At 46.1% G+C, this 15,431-nt stretch overlaps 1 protein-coding gene across 1 annotated transcript; it reads left to right on the forward strand.

Moving 5' to 3' along the window:
• The first annotated feature begins 10,203 nt into the window (after nucleotides 1-10,203).
• ICAM3 (intercellular adhesion molecule 3) lies at nucleotides 10,204-15,369 on the forward strand. The gene is made up of 7 exons (XM_036846663.1): nucleotides 10,204-10,305; nucleotides 10,419-10,510; nucleotides 11,172-11,438; nucleotides 13,486-13,794; nucleotides 14,120-14,401; nucleotides 14,674-14,928; nucleotides 15,049-15,369. The coding sequence occupies exons 2-7, from the start codon at nucleotides 10,429-10,431 to the stop codon at nucleotides 15,222-15,224; spliced, it is 1,371 nt and encodes a 456-aa protein (XP_036702558.1). The 5' UTR covers nucleotides 10,204-10,305; nucleotides 10,419-10,428; the 3' UTR covers nucleotides 15,225-15,369.
• The last annotated feature ends 62 nt before the right edge of the window (nucleotides 15,370-15,431 follow it).

Genomic DNA, 15,431 nt, shown 5'->3' on the forward strand with positions numbered 1-15,431 from the left:
CGCATGCCAAACTGAGAGTTTGCATGACACAACTAAGGAGCCAGCGAGCCACAACTAAGGAGCCCTCCTGCTGCAACTGAGACCCAGTGCAACTAAATAAATAAATGTTTAAAAAAAATCATTTTCCGTTATGGTTTTTCACAGGATGTTGAATATAGTTTCCTGTGCTATGCAGTAGGACCTTGTTCTCTCTGTTTTATTCTTTTTCTTTTTTCTTTTGTCCTACTCAGTTACATGGAGATTTTCTTGCCCTTTTGGAAGCTTGGTATCTTCTGCCAGTGTTCAGTAGATGTTCTGTGAGAATCCTTGCACATGTCAATTGTTTTTTTTTTTTTATTTGGCCGTGCGGCATGCCATGTGGGATCTTAGTTCCCCGACCAGGGATGGAACCCATGCCCCCTGCAGTGGAAGCACAGAGGCTTAACCACGGGACCACAAGGGAAGTCCCTGTAGATGTATTTTTGATGTATCTATGGGAGAAGGTAAGCTCCACGTCCTACTCCTCCGCCATCTTGATCCAATCTCAGGACCTTGTTGTTTATCCTTGTTGTAAACTATGTGTAATAGTTTGCATTTGGCAGCTACCTTTTAAAACTTTTATTATGAACAATTTAAAGCATATTCATAACTAAGGAGAATAATGTAATGAACCTACACTTAACCAACAGCCAGCATCAACGGTTTCTAATACCCATGGCCAGTCTCTTTTTTAATAAATGTATTTATTTATTTTTGGCTGCGTTGGGTCTTTGTTGCTGTGTGCGGGCTTCCTCTAGTTGCAGTGAGCGGGGGCTACTCTTCGTTGCGGTGCACGGGCTTCTCATTGCAGTGGCTTCTCTTGTTGAGGAGCACGGGCTGTAGGCGCACGGGCTCAGTAGTTGTGGCTCGAGGGCTCTAGAGCGCAGGCTCAGTAGTTGTGGCGCACGGGCTTAATTGCTCCGTGGCATGTGGGATCTTCCTGGACCAGGGCTTGAACCCATGTCCCCTGCATTGGCAGGTGGATTCTTAACCACTGCGCCACCAGGGAAACCCCAAGGCCAGTCTTGTTTCAACTTAACCCATGCCACTGGATCATTTGGAAGCAAATCTCAGAAGGCATAGCATTTCTTCTGTAAAAACTTTGATATCTATCTTGAAAGATATTACCACAAACAATAACTACAATGTCATTATCACAACTGGAAAGTTTAAACAATAATTCCTCTATATCATTGTATAGTTTAGAGTGTTTTGATTTCCCCAATTGTCTCTTCAATATTTGGTGTTTGTTTGTTTACAGTTTGTTCAAATAAAACTCCAAACAAGGTCCATGCATTGACTTTGGTTGGGGGCAGCTTTCTTTAAGTTCTGGATTCCTCGTCTTCTTTTTCCCCCCTTGCAACATATTTGTTGAAGAAGAGGCTGTTTGTCTTGTAGACTTTACCAGTCTGATGTCATCCTTGTGGCATAGTTTATCACATTCCTCCATCCTCAACTTGACCAACCGAGGGTCAGATTCCGTGTCCAGTTTTGGGCAAGTCTCTCTCACAGAGGGCAATGTGTCCTCTTGGCGGGAAGCTGTCCGGGTCTGCTTGTCCCTTCTTTTGTGACACAAGCCGCCACCCAGATCCACCAAGAGGCGGTTTTTCTTTTCCAACATTTTATTCTGAACAATTACAAACATTCAGAAAAGTTGGAAGAAGAGTACAGTGAATACCCATAGGTTCCACAATTACCATGGTGCTAAATTTACTTTATCATGATGTATCTATCCATCTATCTATCCATTCCTCTGCCCATCCATCAGTCCACCTCATGTATTGGATACAAACCAAAATAGGTGGGACTTCCCTGGTGGTGCAGTGGTTAAGAATCCGCCTAGCAATGCAGGGGACACGGGTTCAATCCCTGGTCCAGGAAGATCCCACATGCCGTGGAGCACCTAAGCCTGTGTGCCACAACTACTGAGCCTGTGTGCTGCAACTACTGAAGTCTGCACACCGAGAGCCTGTGCTCTGCACCAAGAGAAGCCACTGCAATGAGAAACCTGCGCACCACAACGAAGAGTAGCCCCCGCTCGCCACAACTAGAGAAAGACCGCGTGCAGCAACGAAGACCCAACACAGCCAAAAATAAAACAAAATATATAAATTTAAAAAAATAAATAGATAAAATAAAATTTTAAAAAACCAAAATAGGTGGATGTCACTTTATTTTATTACAGTGAAATATACATAATATTAATGTTACCATTTTAACCATTTTAAAATGGTTTAAGTGTATGATTCAGTGGCATTAAGTACATTCACAATGTTCTATAGTCAACATCACGATCTATTTACAACACTTTTTCATCTTCCAAAAAAACTGTCCCCATTAAATACTAACTTTCCTCCTCCCACTAGCCCCTGGTACCCATCCTTCTAATTTCTCTATGAATTTGCCTATTCTAGAGACCTCATATAAGTGGAATATTTGTTCTTTTGTGTCTGGCTTATTTCACTTAATGTTTTCAAGGTTCATCCACGTAGCACGTGTCAGAATTTTACTTCTTTTGTTTGTTTGTTTTATATTTATATATTTATTTATTTGGCTGCTCCGGGTCTTAGTTGCAGCATGCGGGATCTTTAGTTTCGGCATGCGAACTCATTTTTTTTTTTTTTAATATAAGTTTATTTATTTATTTATTTATTATTTGGCTGCATTGGGTCTTCGTTGCTGTGCGCAGGCTTTCTCTAGTTGTGGCGAGTGGGGGTTACTCTTCGTGCGGTGCGCGGGCTTCTCACTGCGGTGGCTTCTCTTTGCTGCGGAGCACGGGCTCTAGGCGTGCGGGCTTCAGTAGTTGTGGCACGCGGGCTCTAGAGCGCAGGCTCAGTAGTTGTCACGCACAGGCTTAGTTGCTCCGCAGCATGTGGGATCTTCCCGGACCAGGGCTCAAACCCGTGTCCCCTGCATTGGCAGGTGAATTCTTAACCTCTGCGCCACCAGGGAAGTCCCATCGGCATGCGAACTCAGTTGCAGCGTGTGGGATCTAGTTCCCTGACCAGGGATCGAACCCTGGCCCCCTGCATTGGGAGTGTGCTGTGTTAGCCACTGGACCACCAAGGAAGACCCAGAATTTCACTTTTTTTTTTTTACACCACCCCCCCGCCACTTTCCCCCCTTGGTGTCCATACGTTTCTTCTCTACATCTGTGTTTCAATTTCTGCCCTGCAAACCGGTTCATCTGTACCATTTTTCTAGGTTACACATATATGCGTCAATATACGATATTTGTTTTTCTCTTTCTGACTTACTTCACTCTGTATGATGGTCTCTAGATCCATCCACGTCTCTACAAATGACCCAATTTCATTCCTTTTTATGGCTGAGTAATATTCCATTGTATATATGTACCACATCTTCTTTATCCATTCGTCTGTCGATGGGCATTTAGGTTGCTTCCATGACCTGGCTATTGTAAATAGTGCTGCAATGAACATTGGGGTGCATGTGTCTTTTTGGATTATGGTTTTCTCTGGGTATATGCCCAGTAGTGGGATTGCTGGGTCATATGGCAATTCTATTTTTAGTTTTTTAAGGAACCTCCATACTGTTCTCCATAGTGGCTGTATCAATTTACATTCCCACCAACAGTGCAAGAGGGTTCCCTTTTCTCCACACCCTCTCCAGCATTTGTTGTTTGTAGATTTTCTGATGATGCCCATTTTAACTGGTGTGAGGTGACACCTCATTGTAGTTTTGATTTGCATTTCTCTAATAATTAGTGATGTTGAGCAACTTTTCATGTCCTTCTTGGCCCTCTGTATGTCCTCTTTGGATAAATGTCTATTTAGGTCTTCTGCTCATTTTTTGATTGGGTTGTTTGTTTTTTTAATATTGCGCTGCATGAGCTGTTTATATATTTTGGAGATTAATCCTTTGTCGGTTGATTCATTTGCAAATATTTTCTCCCATTCTGAGGGTTGTCTTTTCGTCTTGTTTGTAGTTTCCTTTGCTTTTCAAAAGCTTTTAAGTTTCACTAGGTCCCATTTGTTTATTTTTGTTTTTATTTCCATTACTCTAAGAGGTGGATCAAAAAAGATCTTGCTATGATTTATGTCAAAGAGTGTTCTTCCTATGTTTTCCACTGAGAGTTTTATAGTGTCCGGTCTTACATTTAGGTCTCTAATCCATTTTGAGTTTATTTTTGTGTATTTGTATTAGGAGGTGTTCTAATTTCATTCTTTTACATGTAGCTGTCCAGTTTTCCCAGCACCACTTATTGAAGAGACTGTCTTTTCTCTATTGTATATCCTTGCCTCCTTTGTCATAGATTAGTTGACCGTAGGTGTGTGGGTTTATCTCTGGGCTTTCTATCCTGTTCCACTGATCTATATTTCTGTTTTTGTGCCAGTACCATACTGTCTTGATTACTGTAGCTTTGTAGTATAGTCTGAAGTCAAGGAGTCTGATTCCTCCAGCTCCGTTTTTTTCCCTCAAGACTGCTTTGGCTATTCAGGGTCTTTTGTGTCTCCATACAAATTTTAACATTTTTTGTTCTAGTTCTGTAAAAATTGCCATTGGTAATTTGATAGGGATTGCATTGAATCTGTAGATTGCTTTGGGTAGTATAGTCATTTTCACAGTATTGATTCTTCCAATCCAAGAACATGGTATATCTCTCCATCTGTTGGTATCATCTTTAATTTCTTTCATCAGTGTCTTATAGTTTTCTGCATACAGGTCTTTTGTCTCCCTAGGTAGGTTTATTCCTAGGTATTTTGTTCTTTTTATTGCAATGGTAAATGGGAGTGTTTCCTTAATTTCTCTTTCAGATTTTTCATCATTAGTGTATAGGAATGCAAGAGATTTCTGTGCATTAATTTTGTATCCTGCAACTTTACCAAATTCATTGATTAGCTCTAGTAGTTTTCTGGTGGCATCTTTAGGATTCTCTATGTATAGTATCATGTCATCTGCAAACAGTGACAGTTTTACTTCTTCTTTTCCAATTTGGATTCCTTTTATTTCTTTTTCTTCTCTGATTGCTGTGGCTAGGACTTCCAAAACTATGTTGAATAATAGTGGTGAGAGTGGACACCCTTGTCTTGTTCCTGATCTTAGAGGAAATGCTTTCAGTTTTTCACCATTGAGAATGATGTTTGCTGTGGGTTTGTCGTATATGGCCTTTATTATGTTGAGGTAGGTTCCCTCTATGCCCACTTTCTGGAGAGTTTTTATCATAAACGAGTGTTGAATTTTGTCAAAAGCTTTTTCTGCATCTATTGAGATGATCATATGGTTTTTCTTCGTCAATTTGTTAATATGGTGTATCACATTGATTGATTTGCATATATTGAAGAATCCTTGCATCCCTGGGATAAATCCCACTTGATCATGGTGTATGATCCTTTTAATGTGTTGTTGGATTCTGTTTACGAGTATTTTGTTGATGATTTTTGCATCTATATTCATCAGTGTTATTGGTCTGTAATTTTCTTTTTTGTAGTATCTTTGTCTGGTTTTGGTATCAGGGTGATGTTGGCCTCATAGAATGAGTTTGGGAGTGTTCCTTCCTCTGCAATTTTTTGGAAGCGTTTGAGAAGGATGGGTGTTAGCTCTTCTCTAAACGTTTGATAGAATTCACCTCTGAAGCCATCTGGTCCTGGACTTTTGTTTGTTGGAAGATTTTTAATCACAGTTTCAATTTCATTACTTGTGATTGGTCTGTTCATATTTTCTATTTCTTCCTGGTTCAGTCTTGGAAGGTTATACCTTTCTAAGAATTTGTCCATTTCTTCCAGGTTGTCCATTTTATTGGCATAGAGTTGCTTGTAGTAGTCTCTTAGGATGCTTTGTATTTCTGCAGTGTCTGTTGTAACTTCTCCTTTTTCATTTCTGATTTTATTGATTTGAGTCCTCTCCCTCTTTTTCTTGATGAGTCTGGCTAATGGTTTATCAATTTTGTTTATCTTCTCAAAGAACCAGCTTTTAGTTTTATTGATCTTTGCTATTGTCTTCTTTGTTTCTATTTCATTTATTTCTGCTCTGATCTTTATGATTTCTTTCCTTCCACTAACTTTGGGTTTTGTTTGTTCTTCTTTCTTTAGTTCCTTTAGGTGTAAGCTTAGGTTGTTTATTTGAGATGTTTGTTGTTTCTTGAGGTAGGATTGTATTGCTATAAACTTCCTTCTTAGAACTGCTTTTGCTGCATCCCATAGGTTTTGGATTGTCGTGTTTTCATTGTCATTTGTCTCTAGGTATTTTTTAATTTCCTCTTTGATTTCTTCAGTGATCTCTTGGTTATTTAGTAACGTATTATTTGGCCTCCATATGTTTGTGTTTTTTACGTTTTTTTCCCTGTAATTGATTTCTAGTCTCATAGCGTTGTGGTCAGAAGAGATGCTTGGTATGATTTCAATTTTCTTAAATTTACTGAGGCTTGATTTGTGACACAAGATGTAATCTATCTGGAGAATGTTTTGTGCGCACTTGAGAAGAAAGTGTAATATGCTGTTTTTGGATGGAATGTCCTATAAATATCAATTAAGTCTATCTGGTCTATTGTGTCATTTAAAGCTTGTGTTTCCTTATTAATTTTCTGTTTGGATGATCTGTCCATTGGTGTAAGTGAGGTGTTAAAGTCTCCCACTATTATTGTGTTGCTGTCGATTTCCTCTTTTATAGCTGTTAGCAGTTGCCTTATGTATTGAGGTGCTCCTATGTTGGGTGCATATATATTTATAATTGTCATATCTTCTTCTTGGATTGATTCCTTGATCATTATGTAGTGTCCTTCCTTGTCTCTTGTAATATTCTTTATTTTAAAGTCTATTTTACCTGATATGAGTATTGCTACTCCAGCTTTCTTTTGATTTCCATTTGCATGGAATATCTTTTTCCATCCCCTCAGTTTCAGTCTGTATGTGTCCCTAGGACTGAAGTGGTCTCTTGTAGACAGCATATATGTGGGTCTTATTTTTGTATCCATTCAGCGAGCCTGTGTCTTTTGGTTGGAGCATTTAATCCATTCACGTTTAAGGTAATTATCGATATGTATGTTCCTATTACCATTTTCTTAATTGTTCTGGGTTTGTTTTTGTAGGTCCTTTTCTTCCCTTGTGTTTCCCACTTAGAGAAGTTCCTTTAGCATTTGTTGTAGAGCTGGTTTGGTGGTGCTGAATTCTCTTAACTTTTGCCTGTCTGTAAAGCTTTTGATTTCTCCATCAAATCTGAATGAGATCCTTGCCGGGTAGAGTAATCTTGGTTGTAGGTTCTTCCCTTTCATCACTTTAAATATGTCATGCCACTCCCTTCTGGCTTATAGAGTTTCTGCTGAGAAATCAGCTGTTAACCTTATGGGAGTTCCCTTGTATGTTATTTGTCGTTTTTCCCTTGCTGCTTTCAATAATTTTTCTTTGTCTTTAATTTTTGCCAATTTGATTTCTATGTGTCTTGGCATATTCTCCTTGGGTTTATCCTGTATGGGACTCTCTGCGCTTCCTGGACTTGGGTGGCTATTTCTTTTCCCATGTTAGGGAAATTTTCAACTATAATCTCTTCAAATATTTTCTCAGGTCTTTTCTCTCTCTCTTCTCCTTCTGGGACCCCTATAATGCGAATGTTGTTGCATTTAATATTGTCCCGGAGGTCTCTTAGCCTGTCTTCATTTCTTTTCTTTTTTTTTTTTTTTCTTTATTCTGTTCCACAGCAGTGAATTCCACCGTTCTGTCTTCCAGGTCACTTATCTGTTCTTCTGCCTCAGTTATTCTGCTATTGATTCCTTCTAGTGTATTTTTCATTTCAGTTATTGTATTGTTCATCTCTGTTTGTTCTTTAATTCTTCCAGGTCTTTGTTAAACATTTCTTGCATCTTCTCGATCTTTGCCTCCATTGTTTTTCCGAGGTCCTGGATCATCTTCCCTATCATTATTCTGAATTCTTTTTCTGGAAGGTTGCCTATCTCCATTTCATTTAGTTGTTTTTCTGTGGTTTTATCTTGTTCCTTCATCTGGTACATAGCCCTCTGCCTTTTCATCTTGTCTATCTTTCTGTGAATGTGGTTTTTGTTCCACAGGCTGCAGGATTATAGTTCTTCTTGCTTCTGCTGTCTGCCCTCTGGTGGATCTTCACTTCTGTTTAGTGAAGAGGCTGCATAATATTCCACTGTGTGGATACACCACATTTTGTTTATCCATTCTTCTGTTGATGGACATCATTTGGGTTGCTTCCACATTTTGGCTAGTGTGAATAATGCTGCTATGAACATTGGTGTGCAAGTATCTGTTTGAATCCTCGCTTTCCATTCTTGTGGTTATATATCTAGGAGTGGAACTGCTGAATCATTTAATTCTATGTTTAACTTTTTGAGGAACCACCAAACTCTTTTTCCACAGTGTTGGCATCGTTTTATATTCCTGACAGCAGAGTATGAGGGTTCCAGTTTCACCACATCCTCGCCAATACTTGCTATTTTCTGTTTTGTTTTTTGTTTTTGATAGCAGCCAACCTAATAGGTGTAAGTGCTATCTCGTGGTGGTTTTTAAAAAATATTTATTTATTTTTATTTATCTATTTGGTTGCAAGGGGTCTTAGTTGAGGCAGGCGGGCTCCTTTAGTTAGTTGCGGCACACGGGCTCCTTAGTTGTGGCATACGAACTCTGGGTTGCGGCATGCATGCATGTGGGATCTAGTTCCCTGACCAGGGATCGAACCCAGGCCCCCTGCATTGGGAGCACGGAGTCTTAACCACTGGACCACCAGGGAAGACCCTTGCTGTGGCATTGATTTGCATTTCCCTCGTGGCTCATGATGTTGAACATCTTTTCATTTGTTTATTGGCCATTTGTATAGCTTCTTTGGAGAAATGTCTACTTCAGTCCTTTGCCCATTTTTGAATTGGGTTTGTTGTTGAGTTGTAGGAATTCTTTATAATCTGGATATTAATACCTTATCAGATATATTATTTACAAATACTTTTGATTTGGGTTTTAGTTGCTCTCTGGGCACCATGTGCGAAACGGATTTTTGGGAGGCGGGGCAGGCGAGGAGAGACCTCATTGGGGAGGGTACTCCAGGTGAGAGAGGAGGGGGTATGGCCTTACGGATGGGGTGAGTGGATGAATGCTGAGTGCCATCAAGATCTTCAGCAAGGGGCTTCCCTGGTGGCGCAGTGGTTGAGAATCTGCCTGCCAATGCAGGGGACACGGGTTCGAGCCCTGGTCTGGGAAGATCCCACATGCTGCGGAGCAACTAGGCCCGTGAGCCACAATTACTGAGCCTGCGCGTCTGGAGCCTGTGCTCCGCAACAAGAGAGGCCGCGATAGTGAGAGGCCCGCGCACCGCGATGAAGAGTGGCCCCCGCTTGCCACAACTAGAGAAAGCCCTCGCACAGAAACGAAGACCCAACACAGCCAAAAATAAATAAATAAATTAATTAATTAAAAAAAAAAAAAAAAGATCTTCAGCAAGGTCCCTCTCTGGAGCTCAGATCAGAGGCACAGGAGGCAGGTCAGAGGCCTGAGAGATGGAACTGATGGAGGTGGGAGTCCCCACCTGACCACCACACCCCCCCAGCCAAGTCCCTGCTCTTGGGATAAAGAGACCAGCTACCTGGAGAAGGGCAAGGGGGGAGGGGGACAGGGGTAAGAGCGGGTTACAAGTAGCACCCTTGGCAGACGGTGGCTCAGGATTTAGCTGTCCCCCAAACACTCCACCTCAGCACTGCACACAGGGAACGGGGGACCCCACCCACAAGATCTTCAAAGATAAGGGGTCCTATAAAAGCCACCCAGGCAGCCAACACAGAGCCTAGCACAAGTCCCCAATAAATGTGGGCTCTGTTCATTTTCATGGCTTCACTCATCTTAGGGGTCCCTCATTATCACCCCCCAAATCTCTTATTTGCCCCCCCGGAATGTTGGGATCTCGCGCTAACTGCGTGAAGCCCTGCCTAGAAGTCCACCCATTGTTGCCTCCTTGAAATGTTGCCTTGAAATCCCACCCTATCCCTTCAAGGAAAGTGTCTGAATATCCCCCGTTAACTTCCTCTCTGGGAACAGAACACCCCCCCTTCACCTAAGTTCAACAGGAAGGAGGTGTCTCACCACCTCCACCCCCTCCCCCCTCCAGGCTTTCCCGTGCTAAAAACAAAGGAAGAAGACTGCATTAGCACTTCCTGTGGGTTCATCTGGGGGCCGGGGGTGTGGGGAGGGGCGGTGACTGAGGTCTGCCTTACCTGAGACTCCCTGGAGACTGGCCAGCGCCCTCCACCTCCCTGGGCCCCCAACTCTGGACCCCTGGGGCCGCACAATATCCCCCTGCCCCTCCCTAGGCCTGGGCAAGGTGTGGCCCCTGGACTTCTGCATTCTTAACTGCGGTGGCTGTGCTTCCTTCCCCTGGGTGACCCGCCTGCTCTCCGGTGCCCAGAGCCTTATCAAGGCAACTTCCTCCTACAGGCTGGCCACCATGATGCCCTCAGGGCCGCTGCCCAGGGCCTGCTGGACTTCGTTCATCTCTCTGCTTCTAGTCTGCTGTCTGCTGCCCCCAGGTGAGGCCCGGCAACCTGGGGAGGGCTGGAGTTGCGGGATTGGTGGCAGAGGGGAAGGAGAACAGAGCGCCTCACACCCTGCTGCCTGGGCTGTGCCAATAACACTTCTTAAACTCAGATCGGCCAGGGGGCTCCCCAGTGTCCTCGGGAGAAAGTGGTGGCCTCTTAGCACAGCCTTCAGGGCTCCCGGAGGCACAGTCCCTGCATTTGACTTGTTCTTCTCCCCCTGCACAACACACGCACACACACCCACACACTTAAACACAAACACACACCCAAGCACGCATGCATGCACGCATTCCCTCCCTGGTCCATCTGGACCCTCGACCTCTGCGTATGCTCTTCAGTCTGCCAGGATCACTCTTCCCTTTCACTTGGCTAACGCCTCCTTGACCCTTTAAAACTGACCATAGTGGTCCCCTCCTCCAGGAAGCCTTCCCTGACTCACTTCCTCCTAGAGGCTTGATCAGGGCTTCCCCTGGCCTCCCTCCCAGCTCTCCTTGGTTCCTGATCCATCATCTGTCTTCCTCACTAAACTGAAGCACCATGAAGGCAGAGACCATCATATCTCGGCAAGAGGAAGTTTTGAATTGTGGAGCCTGCAAATGGGTGGGTTGGGGGGCACTGGAACTCCCAGGAGAGCTTCCTTCTGTTCCCGCAGGTACCCAAGGGCAGGAGTTCCAGCTGCGAGTGGAGCCGCAGAACCCAGTGGTGCCTGCCGGAGAGTCCCTCTTGGTAAATTGCAGTATAGATTGCCCCAGCGCTGAACTCATCTCCCTGGAGACGTCCCTACTCAAGGAGTCGGTGGGCAGTGGCCTGAGCTGGGCAGCCTTCCATCTCAGCAATGTGACTGGTGACACCCAGCTCCTCTGCTCTGGCTTCTGCAATGGCTCCCAGATGATAGGCTTCTCTAACATCACAGTGTACCGTGAGTGGCTGTGCCTGGAGGTGGAACTGGCTTCGGGCAGCAGTGGGGTTAGATAAGCAATGGTGCAGGGGAGTGGGGCGGGCATGGGGGCCCTGAGTTTGCAGGAATGGACCTGGGCTCTGACCCAGAGCTCGGACCTGAATGTGTGTGTGTGGGTGTGTGTGACAGAGACAGAGAGATGCGTCTCGACCACATGCCAGGGCAGCAGTTGTGAATTAATTTATTTGGGTCCCAATAAGCATTTTAAAAATATCTCAGGAATTCCCTGGCGGTCCAGTGGTTAAGACTCCGCGCTTTCACTGCCGAGGGCCTGAATTAAATCCCTGGTCAGGGAACTAAGATCCCACAAGCCATGCAGTGTGGCCAAAAAAAAAAAAAAAAAATACAATAGACTAGAAAGTGGCAGAGTACATCACTCTTGGTGCCTACTGTTTTGTGAAGCCATAGAAAAGTGTAGTGTACATGTGTAACTGTGTGTATGCTCCTCCTGTGTGCACCAGTGTCTGTATTTGTGTTTGTGTACCTATGTGTGTGTCTGCGAGCTTCTGTATCTGTCATTATCTCTGTGAGACTGTGTGTGTCTGTATATGTGTCTGTCTGTATGTCTGTGTGTGCCTGTGTGTATGTGTCTCTGGATTTGTGTATATCTCTGTGTGTGAATATCTGTATATGTCTGTATGTCGGTATCTGTGCCTGTGTACCTGTGTATCTCTGTGTGTGAGCATGTGTGGATGTCTGTGTCAGTACGTGTCTGTATATGTCTCTGTGCGTATTTCTGTTGTAACATGTACATCTGCGTGTGTATATCTGTTTGCCTATGTATGTATCTGGGGGTGCCCCCATCTGTGTGACCGTGAGATGCTTCTGTCCAGTGCTGTGCAGGAGTCTGTTGGTCTCATGAGAGCCCATGGTGCTCATCTCCTCCCAGCTCATTGAATAGCTGATTTCAAGCTACTCAATGTGTCACACTGAGTAGCTTGAAATCAGCCAAAGTATTTACACCACAGAAATTGGCAAATGCTCCATGTTGGGGCTCCCCCATCTCACCCCAGAGAGCCCAAGCATAACCAGCATTGGCCAGCATACCACTGTCCCTTAACCAGAGGTTAAGATGGGGGCCTCCTTGTTAAATATTCTAAAATTATAAGTAGTTAGATGTTAACTATTTTCCATAGCAGCCAGTCCGCAGGCCTGTGTGTGACAGCTTGAGATCCAGGCTTGAGAGATGTTCCTCCAAAGGAGGCCCAGGGTTTGGTATGTGTGCCTGTGAGGGCCACTGCAGCTGCAGCTGGGAGAGGACGCAGCCAGGGGCTGTTGAGTCCCCCAGGACTGTGCAGAGCACCCTGAGAGGCTGCCCTAGGCCTTGAGCAGCTGGGACTGATTCGGGAGGGCTAGACCAAACTCTGGGAAAGGCCAAGACCAGAGTCCAGGCCAGAAGCTGGGAGGAGGGGTCAGGGGAGTTCCTAGACCTGATATCAAGGAGGAAGGTGGACACACAGGTCTGGAGTTTGGGAAGACCACTGTCTAACCCTGGCTCTGCCCTTTCCTGGCTGTGCGTCCTTGGGCAGATCACCTCATCCTCACCTCTCTGGGCCTCAGTTTCTCTATCCATAAAAGGGAAGAATAATAGAAGAGATTTCACTTGGTTGCTGTGTGAATGAAGGTGGATGACATCTGGAAAGTCTAAGGAAAACTCAAAATAAACAGGAAATTTTATGATTACTATTAACATCATAAGTGGCCATAAACTTTAGTCCCCTTCCTTCCTTTTTTTTTTTTTTCCCCTTAACGGTGAGGTCATTGGGAACAGAAAATCTGACTTTTATTTCAGTGCCTGGCAAGGTGTCCGACAAAACAGGAAATAATAATCATGATGCTAATGATAATAGCAAACACTTATACTAGCACATTTCTAAGCCCTGGGGGTTTATTAACTCAAAGTTCACAGTCCTGCACTGGGCCACCCTTGACTCCTCGCCACTCCCTAGTGTGGAGGCTGCCAGGCTGGCTGATAAGTTCTACTCTCCCCTTCATACCCCCCACTCAGGGTTCCCGGAGCGCGTGGAGCTGGCCCCCCTGCCGCCCTGGCAACCCGTGGGCAGGCCCCTCATCCTGCGCTGCATGGTGTCCGGTGGGGCCCCCCGGGACCACCTCACCGTGGTGCTGCTTCGTGAGGAGAATGAGCTGGGCCGGCAGCCAGCAGGAAAGGGGGAGCCTGCCGAGGTCACGGTCACAGTGCTGGCGACCAGAGATGACCATGGTGCCAATTTTTCTTGCCGCACGGAGCTGGACCTGCAGTCCCAAGGGCTGGGACTGTTCCAGAACAGCTCGGCCCCCAGGAAGCTCCGAACCTTTGGTGAGAGAAGGGACTGCAGACGGTGGGTGATGAGCGAAGCCAGAGTAAGGGTGCTCTGGCCGTGGGATTCCTGAAAAGGGGGTGGCCTGGACCTCAAGGGCTTTTGGAAAAACATGCCTTTAGCCATGGGTAGCCTCATATGGGAGGCTCGCAGCCATGGGACCTTTGGAGAAGGCTGTGAGTTGTGTGTCCTGGGAAGGGGGTGACCCAGGCCGCAAGGTATCCTGGGAAAGAAGGACCCTGGTTTGTGAGGATGAGTGTCATGGGAAAAGGGGCCTCCACGGCTGTGAGACCTCCTCCCGCTCACTCCCACCCTTCTTTCAAGCCATGCCCATGATCCCCCCGCGCCTCGTTGTACCCCGGTTCTCGGAGGTGGAAACGTCGTGGACCGTTGACTGCACCCTGGATGGGCTATTCCCAGCATCGGAGGCCCAGGTGCAACTGGCGCTGGGGGACCAGATGCTGAATGCCACAGTCGTGAGCCACGCTGACACACTCACGGCCACAGCCAGAGCGAAAGCAGAGCAGGAGGGCACTCAGGAGATTGTCTGCAACGTGACCTTGGGGGGCGAGAGCCGCGATACCCGGGAGAACGTGAAGGCCTATAGTAAGAGGGGGCGGAGCCAAAATAGCTCAGGAGGCAAGGGGCGGGGCCTCCATAGCCCAAGGGGGCGTGGCATTGGGCGGAGACTAAACCGGAGAAGAGCGGGACCTAAGTGACCCGAGAAGAAGAGCCTGAGCGCCCCAAACCGGGTGGGGGCTGCAGAGTAGATGAAGGCGTAGCCTGGATACCCCGAGGGGAAGGAGGCGGGTGGGGGCGGGGTTTGACCCAAGGGAGGTGTGTGGTCATCAAACTCCTGGGCAATGCCCCGCCTTTAGGCTTCCAGGGGCCCAACCTGACACTGAGCGAGCCTAACGCCACCGAGGGGACCACAGTAACTGTGACTTGCGCGGCCGGACCCCGAGTCCAGGTCACGCTGGACGGAGTTCCAGCCGCGGCACCGGGACAGCCTGCCCACCTTCAGCTAAACGCCACTGCGAAGGACGACAGGCGCACCTTCTTCTGCAATGCCACCCTCGAGGTGCATGGGGTGATCTTGCACCGTAACAGGAGCGTCCAGTTGCGTGTCCTGTGTGCGTAGGTCACTCTGACCTTTAATCCCTTGCTTCCTTGATTTGGGAAGACTTGTCTCTCCCTTGTCCCATTGTGCCTCGGGTGTGTTGGGTGTATATGATCATTTGGTGGTCCCACAGACGGCCCCAAGATTGACCGAGCTAAATGTCCCCAGCGCTTGACGTGGAAAGACAGGACTATGCATATTCTGCAGTGCCAGGCCCGGGGCAACCCGAACCCCAAACTACATTGTCTCCAGGAAGGCTCCATGTTCAAGTTGCCCGTCGGCATCCCATTCCTCGTCAGGTTAAACTAGAGTGGCACCTACTATTGCCAAGGGGCAAGCTCACGGGGCACGGACATTCTGACAGTGATGATGGACGTTCAGAGCCTACGCGGGGCGTATTTATTCTAGACGGGCAAGGTTAGGAGGGGCCGAGACGCGCCTATTTATTCCTCGCTTTTCTGCACAGGTCGGAACCCCATCGCCATCACCATTGTCCTGGGGGTGTTAACGATCTTG

This window comes from Balaenoptera musculus, chromosome 3 (assembly GCF_009873245.2).
Source record: "Balaenoptera musculus isolate JJ_BM4_2016_0621 chromosome 3, mBalMus1.pri.v3, whole genome shotgun sequence".
NCBI lineage: Eukaryota > Metazoa > Chordata > Mammalia > Artiodactyla > Balaenopteridae > Balaenoptera > Balaenoptera musculus.

What these genes read in the sequence shown, in the direction of transcription:
- ICAM3 (XM_036846663.1), top strand. Translation starts at nt 10,429, where the DNA reads ATGATGCCCTCAGGGCCGCTGCCCAGGGCCTGCTGGACTTCGTTCATC. An exon ending in CAGGAAGCTCCGAACCTTTG is followed by an intron (nt 13,795 to 14,119) that starts GTGAGAGAAGGG and finishes CCTTCTTTCAAG; the next exon opens with CCATGCCCATGATCCCCCCG. An exon ending in GGAGAACGTGAAGGCCTATA is followed by an intron (nt 14,402 to 14,673) that starts GTAAGAGGGGGC and finishes CCCCGCCTTTAG; the next exon opens with GCTTCCAGGGGCCCAACCTG.